General features: G+C 40.9%; 3 protein-coding genes across 3 annotated transcripts; all 3 read right to left on the reverse strand.

Annotated features, from left to right (window-relative positions):
• Nucleotides 1-9,885: 9,885 nt before the first annotated feature.
• On the reverse strand, nucleotides 9,886-10,440 carry LOC137644177 (uncharacterized). Its single transcript, XM_068377210.1, has one exon. It carries the CDS (start codon nucleotides 10,438-10,440, stop codon nucleotides 9,886-9,888), a length of 555 nt encoding a protein of 184 aa, XP_068233311.1.
• Nucleotides 10,441-10,974: 534 nt separating this feature from the next.
• On the reverse strand, nucleotides 10,975-11,511 carry LOC137644273 (uncharacterized). The gene has a single exon (XM_068377290.1). It carries the CDS (start codon nucleotides 11,509-11,511, stop codon nucleotides 10,975-10,977), a length of 537 nt encoding a protein of 178 aa, XP_068233391.1.
• Nucleotides 11,512-12,141: 630 nt separating this feature from the next.
• Nucleotides 12,142-12,726, reverse strand: LOC137644355 (uncharacterized). The gene has a single exon (XM_068377367.1). The coding sequence runs from the start codon at nucleotides 12,724-12,726 to the stop codon at nucleotides 12,142-12,144; it is 585 nt and encodes a 194-aa protein (XP_068233468.1).
• Nucleotides 12,727-20,910: the final 8,184 nt, after the last annotated feature.

Consider the following 20,910-nt stretch of genomic DNA (forward strand, 5'->3'; position numbering starts at 1 on the left):
TACATGGTAGACTCGTAAGACATATCATGTTGAGTATTGTGTTTAGTGATAACACTATAGACTATTCTCTCTACACAGGTGACATTAAGCATAATAGACTGACACAAGTGCCAGGCATACTTATATGCACAGTGTTCCCAGTAACAACAGAATACATAGTGAAATTTTATATTTCCTTTAGAGTGGCTAATGTTTTCCTTTTCAGGTGAAACTTATTTTAATTCTGTTATTACTATTTATGCTTTTATGCAGAATTGTTCTGCATAGGATGTAATTGAATACAACCATGATTTCTATTTTTGTAATAAACAATAGAAGGAATCTTTGCGTCTCTTTCGCCTCAAACATTCTAGATTAAGAATAAAGTCAGAGCATCCTTGATTCTTTTAATATTTAAGAAAATATTGGGAACTAAGGTTAAGACTGTTCCAAGCAAACAGGTAAGAACTGATTGTACTAAACTGTTTATTTTACTGAACTAAGGTTTCCTACAAGTATATAAACCTGTCTGTCTCTTTTCAGCCAGACTTGGGAGGTATCAGTAACCTATACAGAGATATACCATCTAAGTACAAACTATACTTTATGTATATGATGACACTAATATACAAACTGTTCGCTAGATTGTTCCTGGAACTCACAATCCTCGGGTTTTTTCCTAGAGTCTACCCAGACTCTTCCCTGTAGGGGGCAGGAAGAGCTGCCATAGTTTATGATCAGTTAATTGATGTATAACGGTAACATCAAGTGTCTCTAGGTCTAGAAGACCAAATAGGAAATATTTATCTCGAGATAACGGCACTATTGAAAATCCACAGATACATTAATGCTCTGGTAAACTTCCATCAGGACGACATGGGTTGAGCCCCAAAAACGGATTTTGAAGCGAAGCGAAAAATCTATTTTTGGGTGAGGTAGCCATGTCGTCCTGATGGACCCACCCTCTTTTTGACAAAAGGATAATGAATCCCTCCCTATGGTACTGTATCTGGAACACCTACAAAGCTACAAAGAATGGCTTGGTGGCGCCTCGCGGTGGCGATTCGTTGCACTATTTACAGTACAGTAGGAGTGTCGAGAGCGTTGCCTCTTTAACGACTCTCCTATATTCTTGCCACCTTTTCCCCTCGAAGTGGAAACGCTATTAGGGGTGTAAATAGCTATGAGACGTGTCAAGAATACGTCCTCTGATTACGCGATATCCAATTTTAAGGGATATTCACTCCAGGAGTTAGAATTCTGGATACCTTTGGTAAATTCTATGGGATATATCACTGTAGTCAAGTATAACCTAGGAAGCTACTAATGAAGGAACTTCCATCAGGACGACATGGCTACCTCACCCAAAAATAGATTTTTCGCCTCGCTTCAAAATCCGTTGTATTCACCCTTGTCTATTTAATTTATCATTTTTTTTGTAAGCAACTTTACATAAAAACTACAGTACAAATTGTGACCAAATTTAGTAGATATGTTGGGTATGACCCAACGATGAATCTATAACATTTTGGATAAAGTACATAAAACTACAAGTAGGCAGTACTTTAAAAATTATCGCAATACTAAGAAAATGTCAGATATTTTGTTAGTTTATTTCTTGTTTGTGAAGAACATTAAGCATAAAACTACTGAATTAATTTCAACAAAACTTTGTGGACGCGTGGTGTAAGACCCAGGGACGAATCCATTAGATTTTGAGGAAAACGCATTGAAGTAAAAGTATGCAATTTTTGGCGTGGCGAAAGCATGCTCTCTACTGAGTGTCCCTCTAGTTTTACCTGTTGGCGTCTTTTTCGTATTTTGAATGTATTTCGAATGTCTTATAAAATCTAGTTATTTTATATACTCTTTGCTGGAAATGTCTAGGTTTCTCTGAGAAGAATTTAATACTGTTTGTTGTGAATTTTTCTCCGACTTATTACAATCATGATTCTAGGCCCGATGGTGTTGGCCGATAACAAGACCTTGAAGAGGTTAGCCTCCCAACACTGTCCAGGATTCAATAAAATATGAATACACTTTACAAATTTATTACAAAAATAACTATTTAACAAGGAAATAACACACTAAAACATTTGAACTAATTAATAAATGAAACTATCTCCCTTAGGGGTCTGTAACATGTGCCCGTGGGGCATTAACTCCACGTTGGACTAAAAAAGGGACTAAATACACTTAATTTCAATATAATACCTTGGTAGAACACCTACCAAGGTTCTCTGACGTATCTTAGTAAATAAATCTAATCCCCAATCACTGGGATCACAAAGTTACAGACAGATATAAATTACACTTCGCACTCAGAAAAAGACTAGGGGGAACCGACCTGGTTTCACGCGGTTTGGAGTGGAGACAGAGAGAGTAACAATAAGATGAACTTACTTGTTTGGGGGAGATAGGCAGAGAGGACGACCGTAGCTCTGGGCAGCTCCGAAGAAAACTTCGGTCTCCCGCGCTAACTAAAGTGTCCTTGAGAGAGGGGAGGGAATTCTTACGTTATTTATTTATAAGGGGTCTGATAAAGCTTCTTTATCAACCACAAGATGGAGAAACTGTTAAAGTCTTACTTCAGATCGAAGGGTGAGCTTAATGCTTCTGCTGAAGGTCATAATTTGCTGTAATCCACCAAACTAGAGAGTCCTTGGCTCTAAACATATACATTGATATTTTTATCGTGGTGCAATAATATAAGATGAATTTTGTGATTCGTAAATAACAAATACTTAGTTTCTCTGACAACCGCTCCTTCCCCAATAGGTGGTTAAATTTTATGCCCCAATACCGTCACATATTAGACCATAGTCATTAGCAGCAACGCCCGCGAGATCTTCCAATCTTAGCTCAATTTAATGTAACGTTTGTGGAGTTAAATGGCGGGACTTTCGAATGATCAGTTCGAAACTCCCGACATCCTCCACACCTGAAATAAAGGGGTGGTGAAACGTCTGTCAATTAGGCAAGACTGGACTTGGGGAGGAGTAACGCTCCACAACGACTCTAACAGAGTATACACAATGTACATCAACAGCAATCAACTCTTACAGGTGTACACAAAAATGGCAATAAAAAATGTACCCAGACATATAATACATCATACATACATACATATACCAAAGGCACTTCCCCCAATTTTTTGGGGGGTAGCCAACAACAACAAGAAACAAAACAAAAAAGGGGACCTCTACTCTCTACGTTCCTCCAGCCTAAACCAGGGATTCAGCCGAGTTCAGCTGGTACTGCTAGGGTGCCACAGCCCAACCTCCCACATTTCCACCACAGATGAAGCTTCATACTGCTGAGTCCCCTACTGCTGCTACCTCCGCGGTCATCTAAGGCAGTGTTTCTCAACCTTTTTCTGGTGGTGGCCCCCTTCAATCCAGTGCAAGTTCTTGTGGCCCCTCCATGCCAACTTTGAGTTCTAATGCACCCATGCACCCAGCACCCGCCATCCGTCCATCACCTTAATACGCCTAGGGAAGTAGGTCTATTAATGGTTCTAGCTTGAATAGTACCATGTACTCAAAACACTAATTTCAGGTATAAATCAAATAACAATATTAATTAGAAAAATATTTTATTTGAATACTTATTTATTTACAAAAGGAATACAAAACAAGGAATACATGTAGGTACAATTGGCTTTATCTTGAAAGGTTTCAGTGGGATCCCTGTGACTGATGCAAGGCTGCCAACTTGTCAGTGTTTGGCTTGAAAGCTGTTAGAGCGAGACGTAAATTGCCTCTTTTTTTTTTTTTTTTTCTCTCTATGTCAAGGCGAATTCGTGTCTTTGACAGCAGGCACATCACCCGATTGAAACCAGTCTCAACCAAGTAAGATGTGGTAAAGGCAAGTAAGAGCAACTTCACATCTTTCCAGAGTATTGGGTACTACTTATACATATATTGATTCATCCACAGCTTCTGGTGTCCTCCATGCTTGAACCTTGCTTGAGCTGTTGTGTTATTCTGAAGTTCAATGAGACATTCTTGTAGGGTGACATCAACTTCAGATACATCAACAATGAAGGGATCCACAAACCAGTGTGGCACAGTCATTTGCAGTAGGTCAGAGAAGTGAGTTTCCATATCATTATGCAACTGCTTCAGATGGTCAACATTCACTGCTAGGTCATCATCAAGCAGTTTGGTGGATATAACTGCTAAGGAAGGAAACTGTGCAAACTCTCGTCTTCCAAGGTTCAATCAGAACAGCTTGAGTTTCCCTTTAAATGCAGTAATTGCCTCCTAGCAGGAAAACAGGGTGGAGTTATTTCCTTGAAGCTCTTTGTTCAGAACATTTAGCTTTTCAAATATGTCTGACAGGTATAAGATGTCACTCTTTGCATCAACAAGTTTCTGTCCAAGTTCTGTCCCACTAAAGAAAGAGATAACACTCCCTAAGTTCAATAAAAAATAGTGCACAGAAAGATCGCCTCTTTCAGCAATTATGTGAAAAGATGACAGCACTTCTTTTAAAATGCGTAAAGCAGTTTCCTTTTCCTTGTAATTTCAGGTTAAGGTTATTTAAATGTGAAATTATTTAATATTTCAAGTGTTTTGAACTAAAACCTGACTTCAGTGTGCAACGCATTTTCAAATTCTTCATTGTTCTTTTCACATAATTGCTGAAAGAGGCGATCTTTCTGTGCACTATTTTTTATCAAGTTGATAGCCTTGATAACATGCCCAAGTGCTTCATGCAGACGTCCTGCTAGGTTTTTGGCAACCAGGTGCTGCCAGTGAACAACACAGTGCACACAAACGACATTAGAAACAGCTTTTTTTAAGTAAGCACTGAATCCCTGATACCTTCCAATCATAACAGCAGCGCCATCTGTTGCACAAGCCACAATGTTCTTGAGTGTAATGTTATTCCCCTCAAAATAGACCTCAAGTTTTTTGAAGATGGATTCACCTTTAGTGTCATTCGTTAATTTCAATGCGAAAAGCATTTCTTGACATATTTCATGAACATCAAGAAACCAGACAAATACCACCAGAAGAGCAAAATTATCAGGTAAAGTTGATTCGTCGAGATGAAGCGAGAATTCATTCACCTGCAGTTTTGAGACTAATTGGCTTTCAACATCAGCTGCCATCTCATCAATGCGGCGTGATACTGAGGAGTTGCTCAGAGGAATAACACTAGTTACCTCTTGTGGACTCTGATGACTGTTGAAAGCACTACAGCCACAGACGGCATGATCAGAGATTCATCGATAGTATGAGGCTTACCTGCTTTTGCAATCAAATTTGCTCTCTTGTAAGAAGCCAAGATCCCTCTATCTACTTTTGCCACTTTTTGGGTAAACATATGATTCACTGTCATCCTTCCTTGGAACTCATCAAGTAATTTTTTGAAGAAATCTAGCGGCTTGTCTTTCTTGTCTTTATGTGCAGTCTCCAGATGCTTTTTCAGTTTGCTGGGACGCATACTTTCATTTGAGAGTGAGGTCATACATAGCAGGCATATATTTCACTGTCTGCAAAAATTACCTGGTACTGTATATTGAATTGAATGATGTTTAAACTAAAGTCAAGCATGATAAACAGAATATTCGAAGCATAATAATGATTTATTTCAAAATATTACACATTTATATATTTTGTGGGTCCTAAATTTTCTGTGGCCCCCCATGGCCCCCCATTTTTCCAATTTTGTCTTGTGGCCCCTGAAAAATTCTCATGGCCCCCAAGGGGGCCATATGGCCCACGTTGAGAAACACTGATCTAAGGCACCGGAGGAAGCAGCAGGGCCTACCGGAACTGCGTCACAATCGCTTGCCATTCATTCCTATTTCTAGCACGCTCTCTTGCCTCTCTCACATCTATCCTCCTATCACCCAGAGCTTTCTTCACACCATCCATCCACCCAAACCTTGGCCTTCCTCTTGTACTTCTCCCATCAACTCTTGCATTCATCACCTTCTTTAGCAGACAGCCATTTTCCATTCTCTCAACATGGCCAAACCACCTCAACACATTCATATCCACTCTAGCCGCTAACTCATTTCTTACACCCGTTCTTACCCTCACCACTTCGTTCCGAACCCTCGAGATACAGCAGCCATACTCCTTAAACACTTCATCTCAAACACATTCAATTTCTGTCTCTCCATCACTTTCATTCCCCACAACTCCGATCCATACATCACAGTTGGTACAATCACTTTCTCATATAGAACTCTCTTTACATTCATGCCCAACCCTCTATTTTTTACTACTCCCTTAACTGCCCCCAACACTTTGCAACCTTCATTCACTCTCTGACGTACATCTGCTTCCACTCCACCACTTGCTGCAACAACAGACCCCAAGTACTTAAACTGATTCACCTCCTCAAGTAACTCTCCATTCAACATGACATTCAACCTTGCACCACCTTCCCTTCTCGTACATCTCATAACCTTACTCTTACCCACATTAACTCTCAACTTCCTTCTCTCACACACCCTTCCAAATTCTGTCACTAGTCGGTCAAGCTTCTCTTCTGTGTCTGCTACCAGTACAGTATCATCCGCAAACAACAACTGATTTACCTCCCATTCATGATCATTCTCGCCTACCAGTTTTAATCTCGTCCAAGCACTCGAGCATTCACCTCTCTCACCACTCCATCAACATACAAGTTAAACAACCACGGCGACATCACACATCCCTGTCTCAGCCCCACTCTCACCGGAAACCAATCGCTCACTTCATTTCCTATTCTAACACATGCTTTACTACCTTTGTAGAAACTTTTCACTGCGTGCAACAACCTTCCACCAACTCCATATAACCTCATCACATTCCACATTGCTTCCCTATCAACTCTATCATATGCTTTCTCCAGATCCATAAACGCAACATACACCCCCTTACCTTTTGCTAAATATTTCTCGCATATCTGCCTAACTGTAAAAATCTGATTCATACAACCCCTACCTCTTCTAAAACCACCCTGTACTTCCAAGATTGCATTCTCTGTTTTATCCTTAATCCTATTAATCAGTACTCTACCATACACTTTTCCAACTACACTCAACAAACTAATACCTCTTGAATTACAACACTCATGCACATCTCCCTTACCCTTATATAGTGGTACAATACATGCACAGACCCAATCTACTGGTACCATTGACAACACAAAACACACATTAAACAATCTCACCAACCATTCAAGTACAGTCACACCCCCTTCCTTCAACATCTCAGCTTTCACACCATCCATACCAGATGCTTTTCCTACTCTCGTTTCATCTAGTGCTCTCCTCACTTCCTCTATTGTAATCTCTCTCTCATTCTCATCTCCCATCACTGGCACCTCAACACCTGGAACAGCAATTATATCTGCCTCCCTATCATCCTCAACATTCAGCAAACTTTCAAAATATTCCGCCCACCTTTTCCTTGCCTCCTCTCCTTTTAACAACCTTCCATTTCCATCTTTCACTGTCTCTTCAATTCTTGCGCCGGCCTTCCTTACTCTCTTCACTTCTTCCCAAAACTTCTTATTCTCTTCATATGACTGACCCAGTCCCTGACCCCACCTCAGGTCAGCTGCCCTCTTTGCCTCACGTACCTTGCGCTTTACTTCCACCTTTTGCTCTCTACATTTTTCATACTTCTCTATACTATTACTCTGAAGCCATTCTTCAAAAGCCCTCTTTTTCTCTTCCACTTTTACCTTCACTCCTTCATTTCACCATTCACTGCCCTTCCTCATGCTGCCTCCAACAACCTTCTTGCCACATACATCACTTGCAATCCCAACAAAATTTTCTTTTGCTAACTTCCACTCCTCCTCTAAATTACCAGTTTCTCTTACTCTCACCTCGTCATATGCCATTTTCAACCTTTCCTGATATTTACTTTTTACCCCCGGTTTTATTAGCTCTTCAACCCTCACTAGCTCCCTTTTACATCCACCTACTCTATTCCCCCACTCTTTTGCTACAACTAATTTTCCTTCCACCAAAAAATGATCAGACATGCCGTTAGCCATACCCCTAAACACGTGCACGTCTTTCAATCTTCCAAACATTCTTTTAGTTATCAACACATAATCCATTAACGCCCTTTCTACTACTCTTCCATTTGCCACTCTCACCCATGTATACTTATTTTTCTTTTTCTTTTTAAAAAAGCTAGCACATATTACCAGTCTCTCACCACTCTCATTTTCACCTGGTACGCCATACTTCCCAATGACACCTTCTACCTCTCCAGCGCCCACTCTAGCATTTAAGTCACCCATAACAACTACATAATTCCTTCTATCCAGTCCTTCTACACACCTAGTTAATTCACCCCAGAACTCATTCCGCTCTTCTTCACTTTTCTCACTACCTGGCCCATACGCACTGACAAACGCCCAACATTCCCTACCCAACCTAACCCTTACCCACATTAACCTAGATGATATCTCCTTCCATTCCACTACTTTACCTGTCAACCATTCACTCAGCAATAAAGCCACACCCTCTCTCGCTCTTCCCCTTTCAATCCCAGACACTCTACCAGACATTTCACCAAACATCACTTCACCCTTTCCTTTCATCTTTGTCTCACACAAGGCCAATACATCCATCCTTCTACTTCTAAACATACTTCCAATCTCACATCTTTTACTCTCTATCGTACTACATCCACGCACATTCAAACACCCCAAAACTAGAGTGCGGGGAGCAGTCACTCTCCCCCCAGCTCCATCTCTTTGTTGCTGTCTCACAGGATTTTTTATACAGGAGAGGGGGTTCCCAGCCCCCTCGTCACGTCCCTTTTAGTCGCCTCTTACGACGCGCAGGGATAACGTTGGCGCTATTCTAATTGTTTTATGCCCCCGCGGCCACAGGGGGCATAATACATACATGAACTATTCAAATAGAAAGGCAAGTAGGCAATGGGCCTACAACGATCAATAAGCAATGTATATATACACAAGAATAGCAATAAAAAATGTACCCAGACATATAATACATACATGAACTATTCAAATAGAAAGGCAAGTAGGCAATAGGCCTACAATGATCAATAAGCAATGTATATATACACAAGAATGGCAATAAAAAATGTACCCAACCATGTAATACATACAACAATCCAATCATAAGGCAATCTGCCCTTAATCATATCAATGGAATCACCCTTCCTACACTGCCACACCTTGGCAAATACTTTAGGGTTGGTAAGTACGAGAGACCATCCCGTTCTCCACACCCGACGCACTTTCAACCTCTGTGGATTCATTCGCACCTACATTCACTTCTTTCCACCCTTCCTTCCTACCGGAAGGGGCACTCCCTTTTTCACTCACTGTTTGCAGCTATGCATTATATATCCTCACTCCGAACTAAGCGTTCTATCAGCTCGCTGCTTCGCAGTGGCCCTTCTTAAGGGGCGTGCGGAACGTCCTTGTGCGTCCGTTGTCTCGGATCCTCTTTCACTTTCACTTGTCTCACTTACCGGATTGTTATCACTATTAGCGTCATTATCCAAGGTCTGTGGCTGGTTGTCGAGATGTCGTAGCCTGAGCCATCTCCTGGTTGTCCCCAGACATCTCAACGATCCCTGGCATTCCTGCTGTCAAACTGTACACACCTTCCTCTCTGTCGTCGTCATCGTCTTTTCCAACACCATCATCAGAGGGGGCAATTTCTAGGGGAACCAGGTGTCTAACAGCTCGCAGGGACTCGACATCCTCGAATAACACCTTGGCTGAACGCACGACTCCGTCGTCGTCAGCATATGTCTCCACGACATGTCCAAGGGGCCACATAGCTCTTTTTTTATTTTCTTGCTTGACCAGCATGACGTCTCCGGGGTGCAGCTTGGAAGGTTCCCCAGACCGACAGTCTTGTCGGGCTCTCAGGGCACTCAAACACTCCTTTCTCCACCTCTCTCAGAAGGCCTTCAAAGAGTCTGTCAGTTTTATGTAACTGTCACGAAGCCTCCGGGAGGTGAAGGTCGCACTGAGGTAGTCGTCCGACAAGATCGGTGCCATGAGGTGGACTGGGTGTCCTCTCAGCAAATGGGAGGGGGTGAGGACCTCATCCTCAAACTTGTCGCCGCTGTACATTAGAGGCCTGTTATTTACCACCGCCTCTGCTTCCTTCACAAGGGTTAATACGTGGGCGTTCGGCAGGTACTTTTTTGTGAGGGCTATCTGGAGGGTACGTTTCGTCACTCCGATCAGGCGCTCGAAGAACCCACCTTTCCTAGGTGCACGGGGTGTCTGAAAGCGCCAATCTATGCCAGTTCTCCTCAGGAACTGCTGGACTTCATCCTCTTCATAGAGTCCCTGAAGGAGGTTGCTGGCAGTCTTGAACATTTGATGATTATCAGATGTGATGAACGACGGAGCACCGTGGGTAGCACAAAATCGTCTTAGGGCTAAGACAATTTCTTCCGCTTCCAGGGATGGGCAGAAATCGAGGTACACGGCCCTGCTGGCCATGCATGTCACGATCAGTATGTAGCCTGGCCGCGTTTCAGTCTGTATGGCCGCTGTGTGGTCCACTCCGACTGCTGTAAAGGGCTTCGTTAGGGTGATCCTTTCCTTCGGTAGGGAGGGTGGTGGTGGCTGTCTCAACAGGGGCTGGAAGGCTAGCACGCATTCTGGACACTGTCGCACGGTCCGCTTTGCAATGGAACGTAGGCCCGCCGCCCTGCATTTCTGCCGAAAGATACCCATTAGTGTACTCACACCACAATGTAAGTGCAAACGGTGTAGATATCTTAGATAAGCCCTAACTAAGTACCCTTTGGCTGGCAAGAGAATTAAATGTTTAATTTCCTCTACTTGGGACACTAGTCCCCTAGTGCAAATTAATTTATCATCTAACACTAGGTTTAATTGTCTGACAAAATTAGTAACTTCACGAGGGGGTCTGACTCCGCCCTCCAAGTAAGCATAGACTGTAGGCAAATAATGTTTTTGCTCTAGTTGGACAACAATACTGAACGGATGCCGTTTTAATCTGGTAAACCTTTAGATTACCCTAGCAACTCTCAACAAGAATTGGAACTCTACTTCCCTCTGTAGAATTTCCCATATCTCTCCTGGTGGGACAGGTCTTATTTTCTCCCTCATTTCTTGTACCGCCGCCACTATGGTGTTTTCATGGGTGGGATCGTCCTCCTCGTATGGAGCAGGCTCTCCCGTGGTCCTCAAGAAGTCTGGACCGTTCTGCCAAAGAGGGTTATTTAGCAGTTGTTGCGTCGTTGCTCCTCTGGACAGGACATCAGCAGGATTCTCTTTGCTTGGGACATGGTTTAAACTGAATCGGCAAACCTGATGAAGAAAAACAATCTCCGCCTCTCGGTTAGATATAAATATGTTCTTGTGGTCCTTGGCATCGGGAGATGCTACCCATGCCAACGTGACCTTGCTGTCGGTCCACATGACTATCTCTTGTGGCTCTATCAGCTCTTTGAGTGTCCTAGCTAATCTGCAGCTTAACAACAATGCTAATAGTTCTAGCTTGGGAATTGTCAACTTGTTCATCCCCCTTGGAGTGATCCTCATTTTACTAGTGAGTAGGCTTACCTGATTGCAATTGTCCCTAGTATATGCTACTACGCCGTATGCCTTACTGCTGGCATCGGTGAATACATGGAGCTCTAAACCTTTCTTACCTACCGCTCTTGGAAATGTGATGTCGCTCACCGCTTTCAATTCACTCAACAACTCATTCGCTTCTCTAGCTTTCTCTCTCTTTAACACATCATCCCAACCCACGTTATCCTCCCAGCCCGGGACGTTCACGTTCCCCGGCTCACTCCACTGCTTCTCGCTATCAAAGGCTAAGTGATTGGACGCCCACCCTTCTAAAGGCATACCAGCCCCTTTTAAGATCTTATTGACAGACTCATGCTCCTTCCTCATGCTCTCTAGATCCTCGAAAGTACCAAGATAATTATCTACGTAAAAGGACTTCGCCAAATCTGGCCTACCTTCCCTTTTGAAATGACAATTTAAAACTTGTTGCAACAAAAACGGACTCGCCGTGATGCCGAACACCACGACTCTAAAGGCAAAGGTGAGCGCTCGACCTGCTACCTCGCGCCACAGAAATCGTGTGTATTTGGCATCACGAGGATCTAACAAGACACGGTGGAAGGCCTTGCTGATGTCGGCTAGCATGATATATTTGTTCTACCTGAACCTTATGAGCAAATGATATGCTAATTCTACCAGATTGGGGCAAGGTAAGAGGCATTCATTCAACGATTTATGTCCCTTGGATTTCGCCGAGGCATTGAACACCATTCTGAGGGGGGTCGTGCGGCTATCTTTCTTAATTCCAAAATGCAGCATATAATACCCTTCAACCTTGGGTTCCTTCTCTTTTGATATAAAGCCTGCTTCAAGATATTTATTTATCACTCCCTGATATTGATCAAAATATTCCCTGTCCTTCCTGAACTTAGTTTGCAACGATTCTAACTGCGCTACAGCGTTTCGATAGTTCGTATCTGGCTTAGCATCCGACCCGAATGGTAGGCTAACCTGATATCCCTCAAGTTTCTTTACAACACTTTGTGACACTTTTCGCATGGCTTCCGCCTCGCGAACAGTATATTGCTCTGATGGGGCGATGCCAACACGGTCCAAATGCCACCACTCGTCTACGTCAAACTGGTATGGTTCACTCGCAATTTTACATACTCTGAGCGTTTTCACCTGTTCGATCCTTTTCCCTTCCAATAGCCACTGCGGCACTTTCCCATATGGCGACATACCATTATGGATCAGGAAAAGATTTATCCCATCAACCTTCTCGATGCCTATGATGAAGTAGCTAAAATAATCAGCCCCTACTAAAATGTGGAAATTTTTCAGCACATCGGACTTGTTCTCTGGATCGGCTAATGTGACTCCCTTACTCAACAGATGCTGTCTGACTTGTACATAACCAGCGTTATGTATTGGGACGTCAACGTTTTCGTGTGCCACCAGCTTCATTCGTACTGTTCTTTTTCCCATCTCTACCCTACAGCTTACGACACCATATTGTCCGCTTATTTCTGCGGAGCCAAACGGAGCTATGTTCAATGCTACCCTTCCTACCATTGGTAGGCCTAATTGTCTCGCGGTTTTCGCAGATATGAAGCTCTTTTGGCTTCCTGAATCGAGGAATAAGCGGACTCGCTTGCCGTTGGCAAGATGGTACATGGGAGGTCCACGATGGATGTCTGTGCGATCTTTGCACTTTTGCACTGTTTGGATTCCACTTTATCTTTAAATGGGCAGGGGGCAGTTTCGTGCTGTCGAGGTGTCGCATTTACTACGGGGCAGGACGTTGTAGACGGACTACTACTATTACTTGGAACTGATTGCGGTCGTCTTCCCGCATTATGATTATCAAAAATTGCTGTGTGGTGGTTAGCATTACAATTTTTACAAGAGTTTGGGATGAGACACTTATCACTTCGATGACCAGACTTGGTGCAATTGAAACAGAGGCCCCTTTTTAGCAAAATGCGACGTCTGGCACCCACGTCAGTTACTTGGCGGCATCCGTTAGGCGGGTGCTGTTCGTTACAAAAGGGACAAGAATTATTGTGGACGGGTTTTGTCTTCGCTATTACACTGATGTCTACTCTCTTGCTAGGTTCAAGTTTATCTCCTCATTGCAAGGCATCGTCCTCGAGCATTCTCATAATGAAATCTATCGCGTCAAAGAACTCATCTAACGTATAGTCACACTTTCTTATATGCTCGACCACTTTCCTGTAGAGCTTCCCTTCGGACAACTTTTGATTAATGAGGCTCATGACCATACCATGGCCTATATCATTACTACTTAGCCTCTTGATTTGCTCGATTATAATCGTTAATTCAAAACGGAACCTTTTCAGCTCTACAGGATCTAATGAGGGTACAAAGATATTAGCCAACTTTCTGTGCAAAATTACGAGTGTCTGATGGACATTACCATACTGTTTATCTTAAAGATCCAACGCCATTTTATAGTTCGCGGCGGTTACACTTAGGGATTTCACGATCCTAAGCGGCTCTCCGCCTAAGGTCCCCAACAGATATGTGAATTTAGATACATCATCTAAGTCTGCTCTTCGATCTACATGTATCGTAAAGAGCTATCGATATGAAGCATATTCCTGCACTTCCCCTTCAAACGTGGGGAGAGGCAGCGGCTTCAATCTGGGGAGGGAAACATTCCCCGTTGGAGCGACTTTCACTCTGTCAATGCGATTATATAGAAGGGTAGAAGCTTGTGTAGCTTCTCCCAACGTGTGCCTGATTCGGGCTTCTAAACTAGGTTCTAGTTTAACATATTGATTCTTATACAGCTCTCTTAGCTGTCTTACCTCCTCTTGCAATTCCGTGACCAGATTCTGGTACACTGATTCAGAGTAGGTTTCAACTAATGCACTCTGTGTTTCACTCAGTAAGTCGACTATGAGTCCCATCGACGCCTCAATGTGTACGATCGTGGCCACCGCCATTTTGACTAACTTTACTATATTTTAGGGGGGGGTTTGGCAAACTAGGAAGAAAGAGAATTATATTTATGTTAAGAAGATGGGGGCACAAAAAACTAGAGGCACACGCGGTCGATCGCACATCGGGACGCTGAGGACTTTAATTGTTACGTCTCTCCCTCTCTCTCCTGATCAGCCTCATCAAACGGTCGAGGAAAGCATTGCGAATCGTTTGATTGAAGTGGACTCCGTCCCTTAACCTGCCCTCGCGGTAGGCTCTTTAATTCATCGGCAGGTGTCTCACACCGTACCGATGCTTCTTTGAACAATACTTGGAGACTCTCGCGTTAAAGTTTTTTACCTTGCTTATGTACTCGGTTGGATTGACAGCGAACCTATTGTCAGGTAGGTACTCCCAAACCTCGGCGTCACAAATAGCAATAATTTCTGTAATGTTCCTCAACCGTTCAACCAGGACCCTTAAGTTATCCCACATGGTTTTGGGGTGGCTGGTTGCCAGGTCGTTCCCTCCAAGGTACAAGACAATCAGATCATACCTCTTCTGAAAATATTGCAAACAGTCATTTAGGAATTGACTGACCAGACCCCCTGGCCTTTGGTAAATTTCTACCTCGTTACCTGAACATTGCGGCAGATTCGGGGGGAGCTGGCTATGTCCTATCAGGGCTACCCTAAAGGTCATACTTTACTGATTTCCTTTCTAGCTCTGGAAGGCACTTGTTATCCGGTTCGAAGGACCAAATGTCGTGAATTTTACTCCGACTTATTACAATTATGATTCTAGGCCCGATGGTGTGGGCCGATAACAAGACCTTGAAGAGGTTAGCCTCCCAAAACTGTCCAGGACTCAATAAAATATGAATACACTTTACAAATTTATTACAAAAATAACTATTTAACAAAGAAATAACACACTAAAACATTTGAACTAATTGATAAATGAAACTATCTCCCTTAGGGGTCTGTAACATGTGCCCGTGGGGCAATAAGTCCACGTCGGACTAAAAAAACGACTAAATACACTTAATTTCAATATAATTCCTTGGTAGAACACCCACCAAGGTTCTCTGACGTATCTTAGTAAATAAATCTAATCCCCAATCACTGGGATCACAAAGTTACAGACAGATATAAATTACACTTCGCACTCAGAAAAAGACTAGGGGGAACCGACCTGGTTTCACGCGGTTTGCAGCGGAGACAGAGAGAATAACAATAAGATGAACTTACTTGTTTGGGGGAGATAGGCAGAGAGGACGACCGTAGCTCTGGGCAGCTCCGAAGAAAACTTCGGTCTCCCGCGCTAACTAAAGTGTCCTTGGGAGAGGGGAGGGAAATCTTACATTATTTATTCATAAGGGGTCTGATAAAGCTTCTTTATCGACCACAAGATGGAGAAACTGTTAAAGTCTTACTTCAGATCGAAAGGTGAGCTTAATGCTTCGGCTGAAGGCCATAATTTGCTGTAATCCACCAAACTAGAGTCCTTGGCTCTAAACATATACATTGATATTTTTATCGTGGTACAATAATACGAGATGATTTTTGTGATTCGTAAATAGCAAATACTTAGTTTCTCTGACACCCGCTCCTTCCCCAACAGGTGGTTAAATCTTATGCCCCAATACCGTCACGTATTGGACCATAGCCTTTAGCAGCAATGCCCGCGAGATCTTCCAATCTTAGCTCAATTTAATGTAACGTTTGTGGAGTTAAATGGCGGGACTTTCGAATGATCAGTTCGAAACTCCCGACACTGTTTTTCGTTAGCTTTTATGCATTTGTTGTTTCAGACCTCATTTCTTCATTTTGACTTTTCATTTTTTTTTCCGACTTTTGGTATCTTTCTGCATAATTTCCAGGTATAGATGACTTGTCGCAAACCATACTAAGCTTCGATGATTTTCACGTTGGTTTTAACGTAAAAAGAAATTTTCATCATCGTAAGGACTTATAACTTTTCTAATAGAAATAAAAAAAATAGTTTTCGCTGCATCATACCTGAAAGTCTTCACGGCAGGTTCACTAAGCTTCTGCAATCCACTACGGTAATAGAGTTTCCGATATATCCAGTCCAATGATAATACAATAATAGTGTGATAATATCAAAGACTGAATTTCCTGGATTATTCATTCCCACTGAAAGCTGACTTGAAGGGTACGGTCACTCATGCTGGATATCTCAACTGAATTCGTAATTCACGCATTGCATTGTTTATGACTGCAGTTCGCGAAATCTGCAGGTAAACAGCAAAGTTGACGTGTTGATTTGTTTACTGTCGGCCGTGCTGTTTTATAAATTCCTTACTTTGCTACAATAGATTTTGTTTCATGTCTAAGATTAGTTCGAGTAGTATTTGAAATGCTAAAGTTATCATCCTCTTATTTTTTAACTTTCGAATATAAGAGAAATCGATGTGCCTCAATGTAAAAAGTATATCTGTCGCATTCAGATATATTCAATTGAATGCTAAACAAGCTACATTAAACTTTAAACCACTTATGCCACAATGATAAGGTAGGGTCTATTCCAACTACAGAAAAGTGAACAATCGTATGAGCGGAGTTCCTCACAATAATCTACCGTCCATGGGTCGGTTCGAGTCCTAACAGAGGAATTTAAATGTAATAATCTGATCGTACCTTAAAAGGTAGTCCCGTAAATGCACTATTGGCCTTTCTGAACGGTCCTTGCAAGGTCCCATCTATATATATATATATATATATATATATATATATATATATATATATATATATATATATATATATATATATATATGTGTGTGTGGGTATAAACTTTAGCTAAAAATGGACTACACCGGATAAAAATAAATGGGAATAGGAATGTTAATTGGCAAGTTAATTCTAGAATAGGGAAAACATACTCTCTGAAATTAATGCAATTTTGTGCTCCTTAAGTTTAGAGGTAGGAAGAGGAACACATATGAATGATACTAGAGCAGAGAAATGTATCATGAACTTGAAATGAAGCGATTGAAGAGCTGGTAGGATCAAAAGCGAGCTATTATCTCATTACGAAGGTTGGCGACTAGCGGAGAAGGCAAGGAGCTGAGAGTAACATGTGCAACTTTATGTTCTTCGCATTTGCTTCGATATTACACCATTCATCCTTTTTTTATACCATATATTGTATCTCTTAGCATTGGGACTTCCTATGTCCGAGAAATTGGCTACTTGATTAGATGAATGATCAAAAAATAAAAACCTGCTTTTATGAGGTCAATATAATTATTATAACAAAGCAACGGCCAAGCTTTGATATAGATACATGGTTAAATATTTGCCATAAAAAAGCGGTAAAAATCTTGGAATAAATGTTGCCAGACATTTACTGTTTTAAAAACATTAAACTGTAAAATTAAGGTTGCCTGTATTTTACTGAAATACGGCTGAGAACAGTATATTTTTACGGAGAATTTCCGATTAAAAATTACTTTTTTTTTACTAGTGTATGAAACACATAAAAGTTGTTTATTTCAACATATAATGTGATACCAGGAAATATAAAAGGAATCGTTTTCCTTTGAAGAAAGGAGGGTAATATTCAATACGACAAATTGGCCTCTTGAGTTTCCTTCAGCCATTCACCACCTCATTGAAGGCGACCCAGAGGAGACCTGGAAGGGTTATTGATCGTCTGCGTCCCGGACTGAAATATCATCGCCACTGTAATGACTCCAGAAGATCAAAAAATCTTACGAGACTTTGAGGTTCCAATTTCATGGATCAGCTGCTTCTTAGACCAAGGTATCCTTAGCGGTCTAATGAATACATAAAGAAAAGATCTGGAGGATGTTTTTTTATTCAATATCTACATTTTTAATAAAGAAACCCATCCTCATATTTTTTTTTCTTAAGAATAATCAGACCAAGGTATCATTGACGGTGTAATGAATACGCAAAGAAATTTAGATCATGTTTTTTTATGCAAGATCTATATTCTTAAAAAAGAACCCACTTTTGATATTTGTTTTAAGAAGATCAATCAACCTGCCTTTAAATTTCAAAGTAACTGATACAGATATATATCTTTGATTGAAACAGTAAGTGGTGAGAGTAACGCAAATAAGTGAATAAATAACTGTTGGGACTTTATTGGATCTTTAAGATTTGAATCCTGATGTCTTTCTCATGCCGTGGACTTCCTTTAGCTTTCTGTGTTACTCTTTATTTTAAATTCCCAGCAAACAATCTCCGTCTATCGCTTGCAATAAACTTTTTGGACATAGCTTTTTGACAAAATAGTACCACAGCGTATTTTCATCCGATATCTTAAATGGACATTTTTAAAGGCTCACAAGTATGCTAGGTGATTTTATTTTAGAACTGTTTCGATCAAGTTACAATTTGTTAGGAAATAGTCGTTTCAGTCATTTTATCCTCCTTCATATCCGCCAAATTTATAACCAAAATTTATCCAGTCTCTCTCTCTCTCTCTCTCTCTCTCTCTCTCTCTCTCTCTCTCTCTCTCTCTCTCTCAGACACACACAGATACACATCGGGAATACACTTTTCAACCTGAATCCCATTCAGTTTGCTTTCTCCCTAACCATGTAAAAGATTTTTAGAGATTCCCGAGAGCAATGTATCTCACTGGATATTGCCAGCTATTTGTAACATATTGCAATTTTGTATTCATTTCCTTGACTGGTGTTCCAAAATAATGAGATGGATTTTTATACAGTTTCTTTGGTGTTTTTTCCAGTAGTTTGAGGATTAAAAGTACTTTTCTCCATATTGACTAAACGTCTTTGTAAGTTATCTCTAAAGTTGCATGAACTGTCACAACAAAAAATGTTCGAGGTGTGTGGGGTTTGAAGGTTTAAAGGCCGCTTATGAATGGCAGAGGCAAGACTGTCATTGCCCTAGCAAGCAGGAGACTGACCATATATACATATAATGAGCGCCTAAGCCTCCTCTCCACCCAAGCTAGGACCAAGGAGGGCCAGGCAATGGGGGCTGATAACTTAGCAGATAGACATACGTTTCTGTAACATCGTAACCTTTACTTTTCATATATCTAAATAGTACTTATAATGCCCCAGTTAATGAAGGCATGGATACTGAAAAATAAGAAGTATAGCTAAAGTAGATAAAGTGAAATGGTCTCCAAAAGCTTCATACCATTGTCCCGTGTCCTGTTTTGCATTTCATTATCATAAGACTTACACCTTTCATGTGATCTAAAAGATGCATATTATTTTTATTGTTACGAACTCTTAATAAATTGGTAATTATCCTCTCTTTCAAAATGTTAGTACAAAATATTTCAGAACTATCTTTTTGGGTACAGAGTAATAGGTTTCTCTTCTAATGTAAATAGTTTTACCATTAAATGTTAACTTGCTGAGTTTCTGTAATGGAAAGAACAAAATTATGTTAGATGTATACAATATTGTTTTTTTTCTTTTAAGTATTTTTCTTCTCACTTTTTTTTTTCATAATTATTCCACCAGCAGACCTTTACCTACTTAAGGCAGTATCACTTTGGAAACCTGATCTATATATGTGTTCTGAAAGGAATGATGTGTAGTAAGCATCTCCTCTCTCAATCCTCTAAATGTGTAATTTTTTCAATATTTTATATTTTCCTTTTTCTTTCATTTTTGTAGGTGTGTAAATTATTAACTTTTTAAAGTAAAATCTCAGACCAATTATTACAATTGGCTTATCCAAGATCAAAAGTGCCGTATTTTCTTAACGTTTAAGTCTTATATCCTTGTTGATTGAGGATTGATACTTCATTATTGGACATTTTCCTAGTCTTCAATTAGCTTTTCACTTTATTGAAAGCCAATCAATTTTACACGACGAAAAATTGGCAGTTATGGTCAAAGCATTCACCAAAAATGACTGTTAAAGGTTATAATAAAATCAACTCTCATGGATATATATTTCTCACTTCAAGATATTCCACTCAGATGCACATGTATTTTCTCAACCTTAGCATCTGATAATATTTAATCTAGTACTCAGAACATCACTGAGCTCTTTTCCTAGTGTCGAACATTACTCTGGTACAACACAGCTTGAAAGACCAGACAACCGAGTTCCCCTATGGATACGTCATCTTGAATGAGTTTATCATAAAAATCCTTGCAGTTACCTTATGCATTGCACATCTATATCAAGGAACAATCCCTCCTTCTCTCCTTCTTCAGGATTATGCTCATTGATTTTCAAAAGTGTCTGTGATAAGCATTTCAAAATGATGTTCCTTTGTATACATTCTTTGAAAGTTCTATAAAAGACTAACCATCTAAACGTTCATCTTCATAATTTGAGGTGCCTTTCCTGTGAACTGAATAGAACTCTACTTCAAACAATCTGGCATTGTCAATGAGATTCAAGATCTACATACGTATTTCTGTTTTCAACCGATATTTGTATACATAAAATAAAAATCATGACTAGCTTTTTCGTTTCAGGATCATCG

This window comes from Palaemon carinicauda, chromosome 1 (assembly GCF_036898095.1).
Source record: "Palaemon carinicauda isolate YSFRI2023 chromosome 1, ASM3689809v2, whole genome shotgun sequence".
In the NCBI taxonomy this organism is placed as follows: domain Eukaryota; kingdom Metazoa; phylum Arthropoda; class Malacostraca; order Decapoda; family Palaemonidae; genus Palaemon; species Palaemon carinicauda.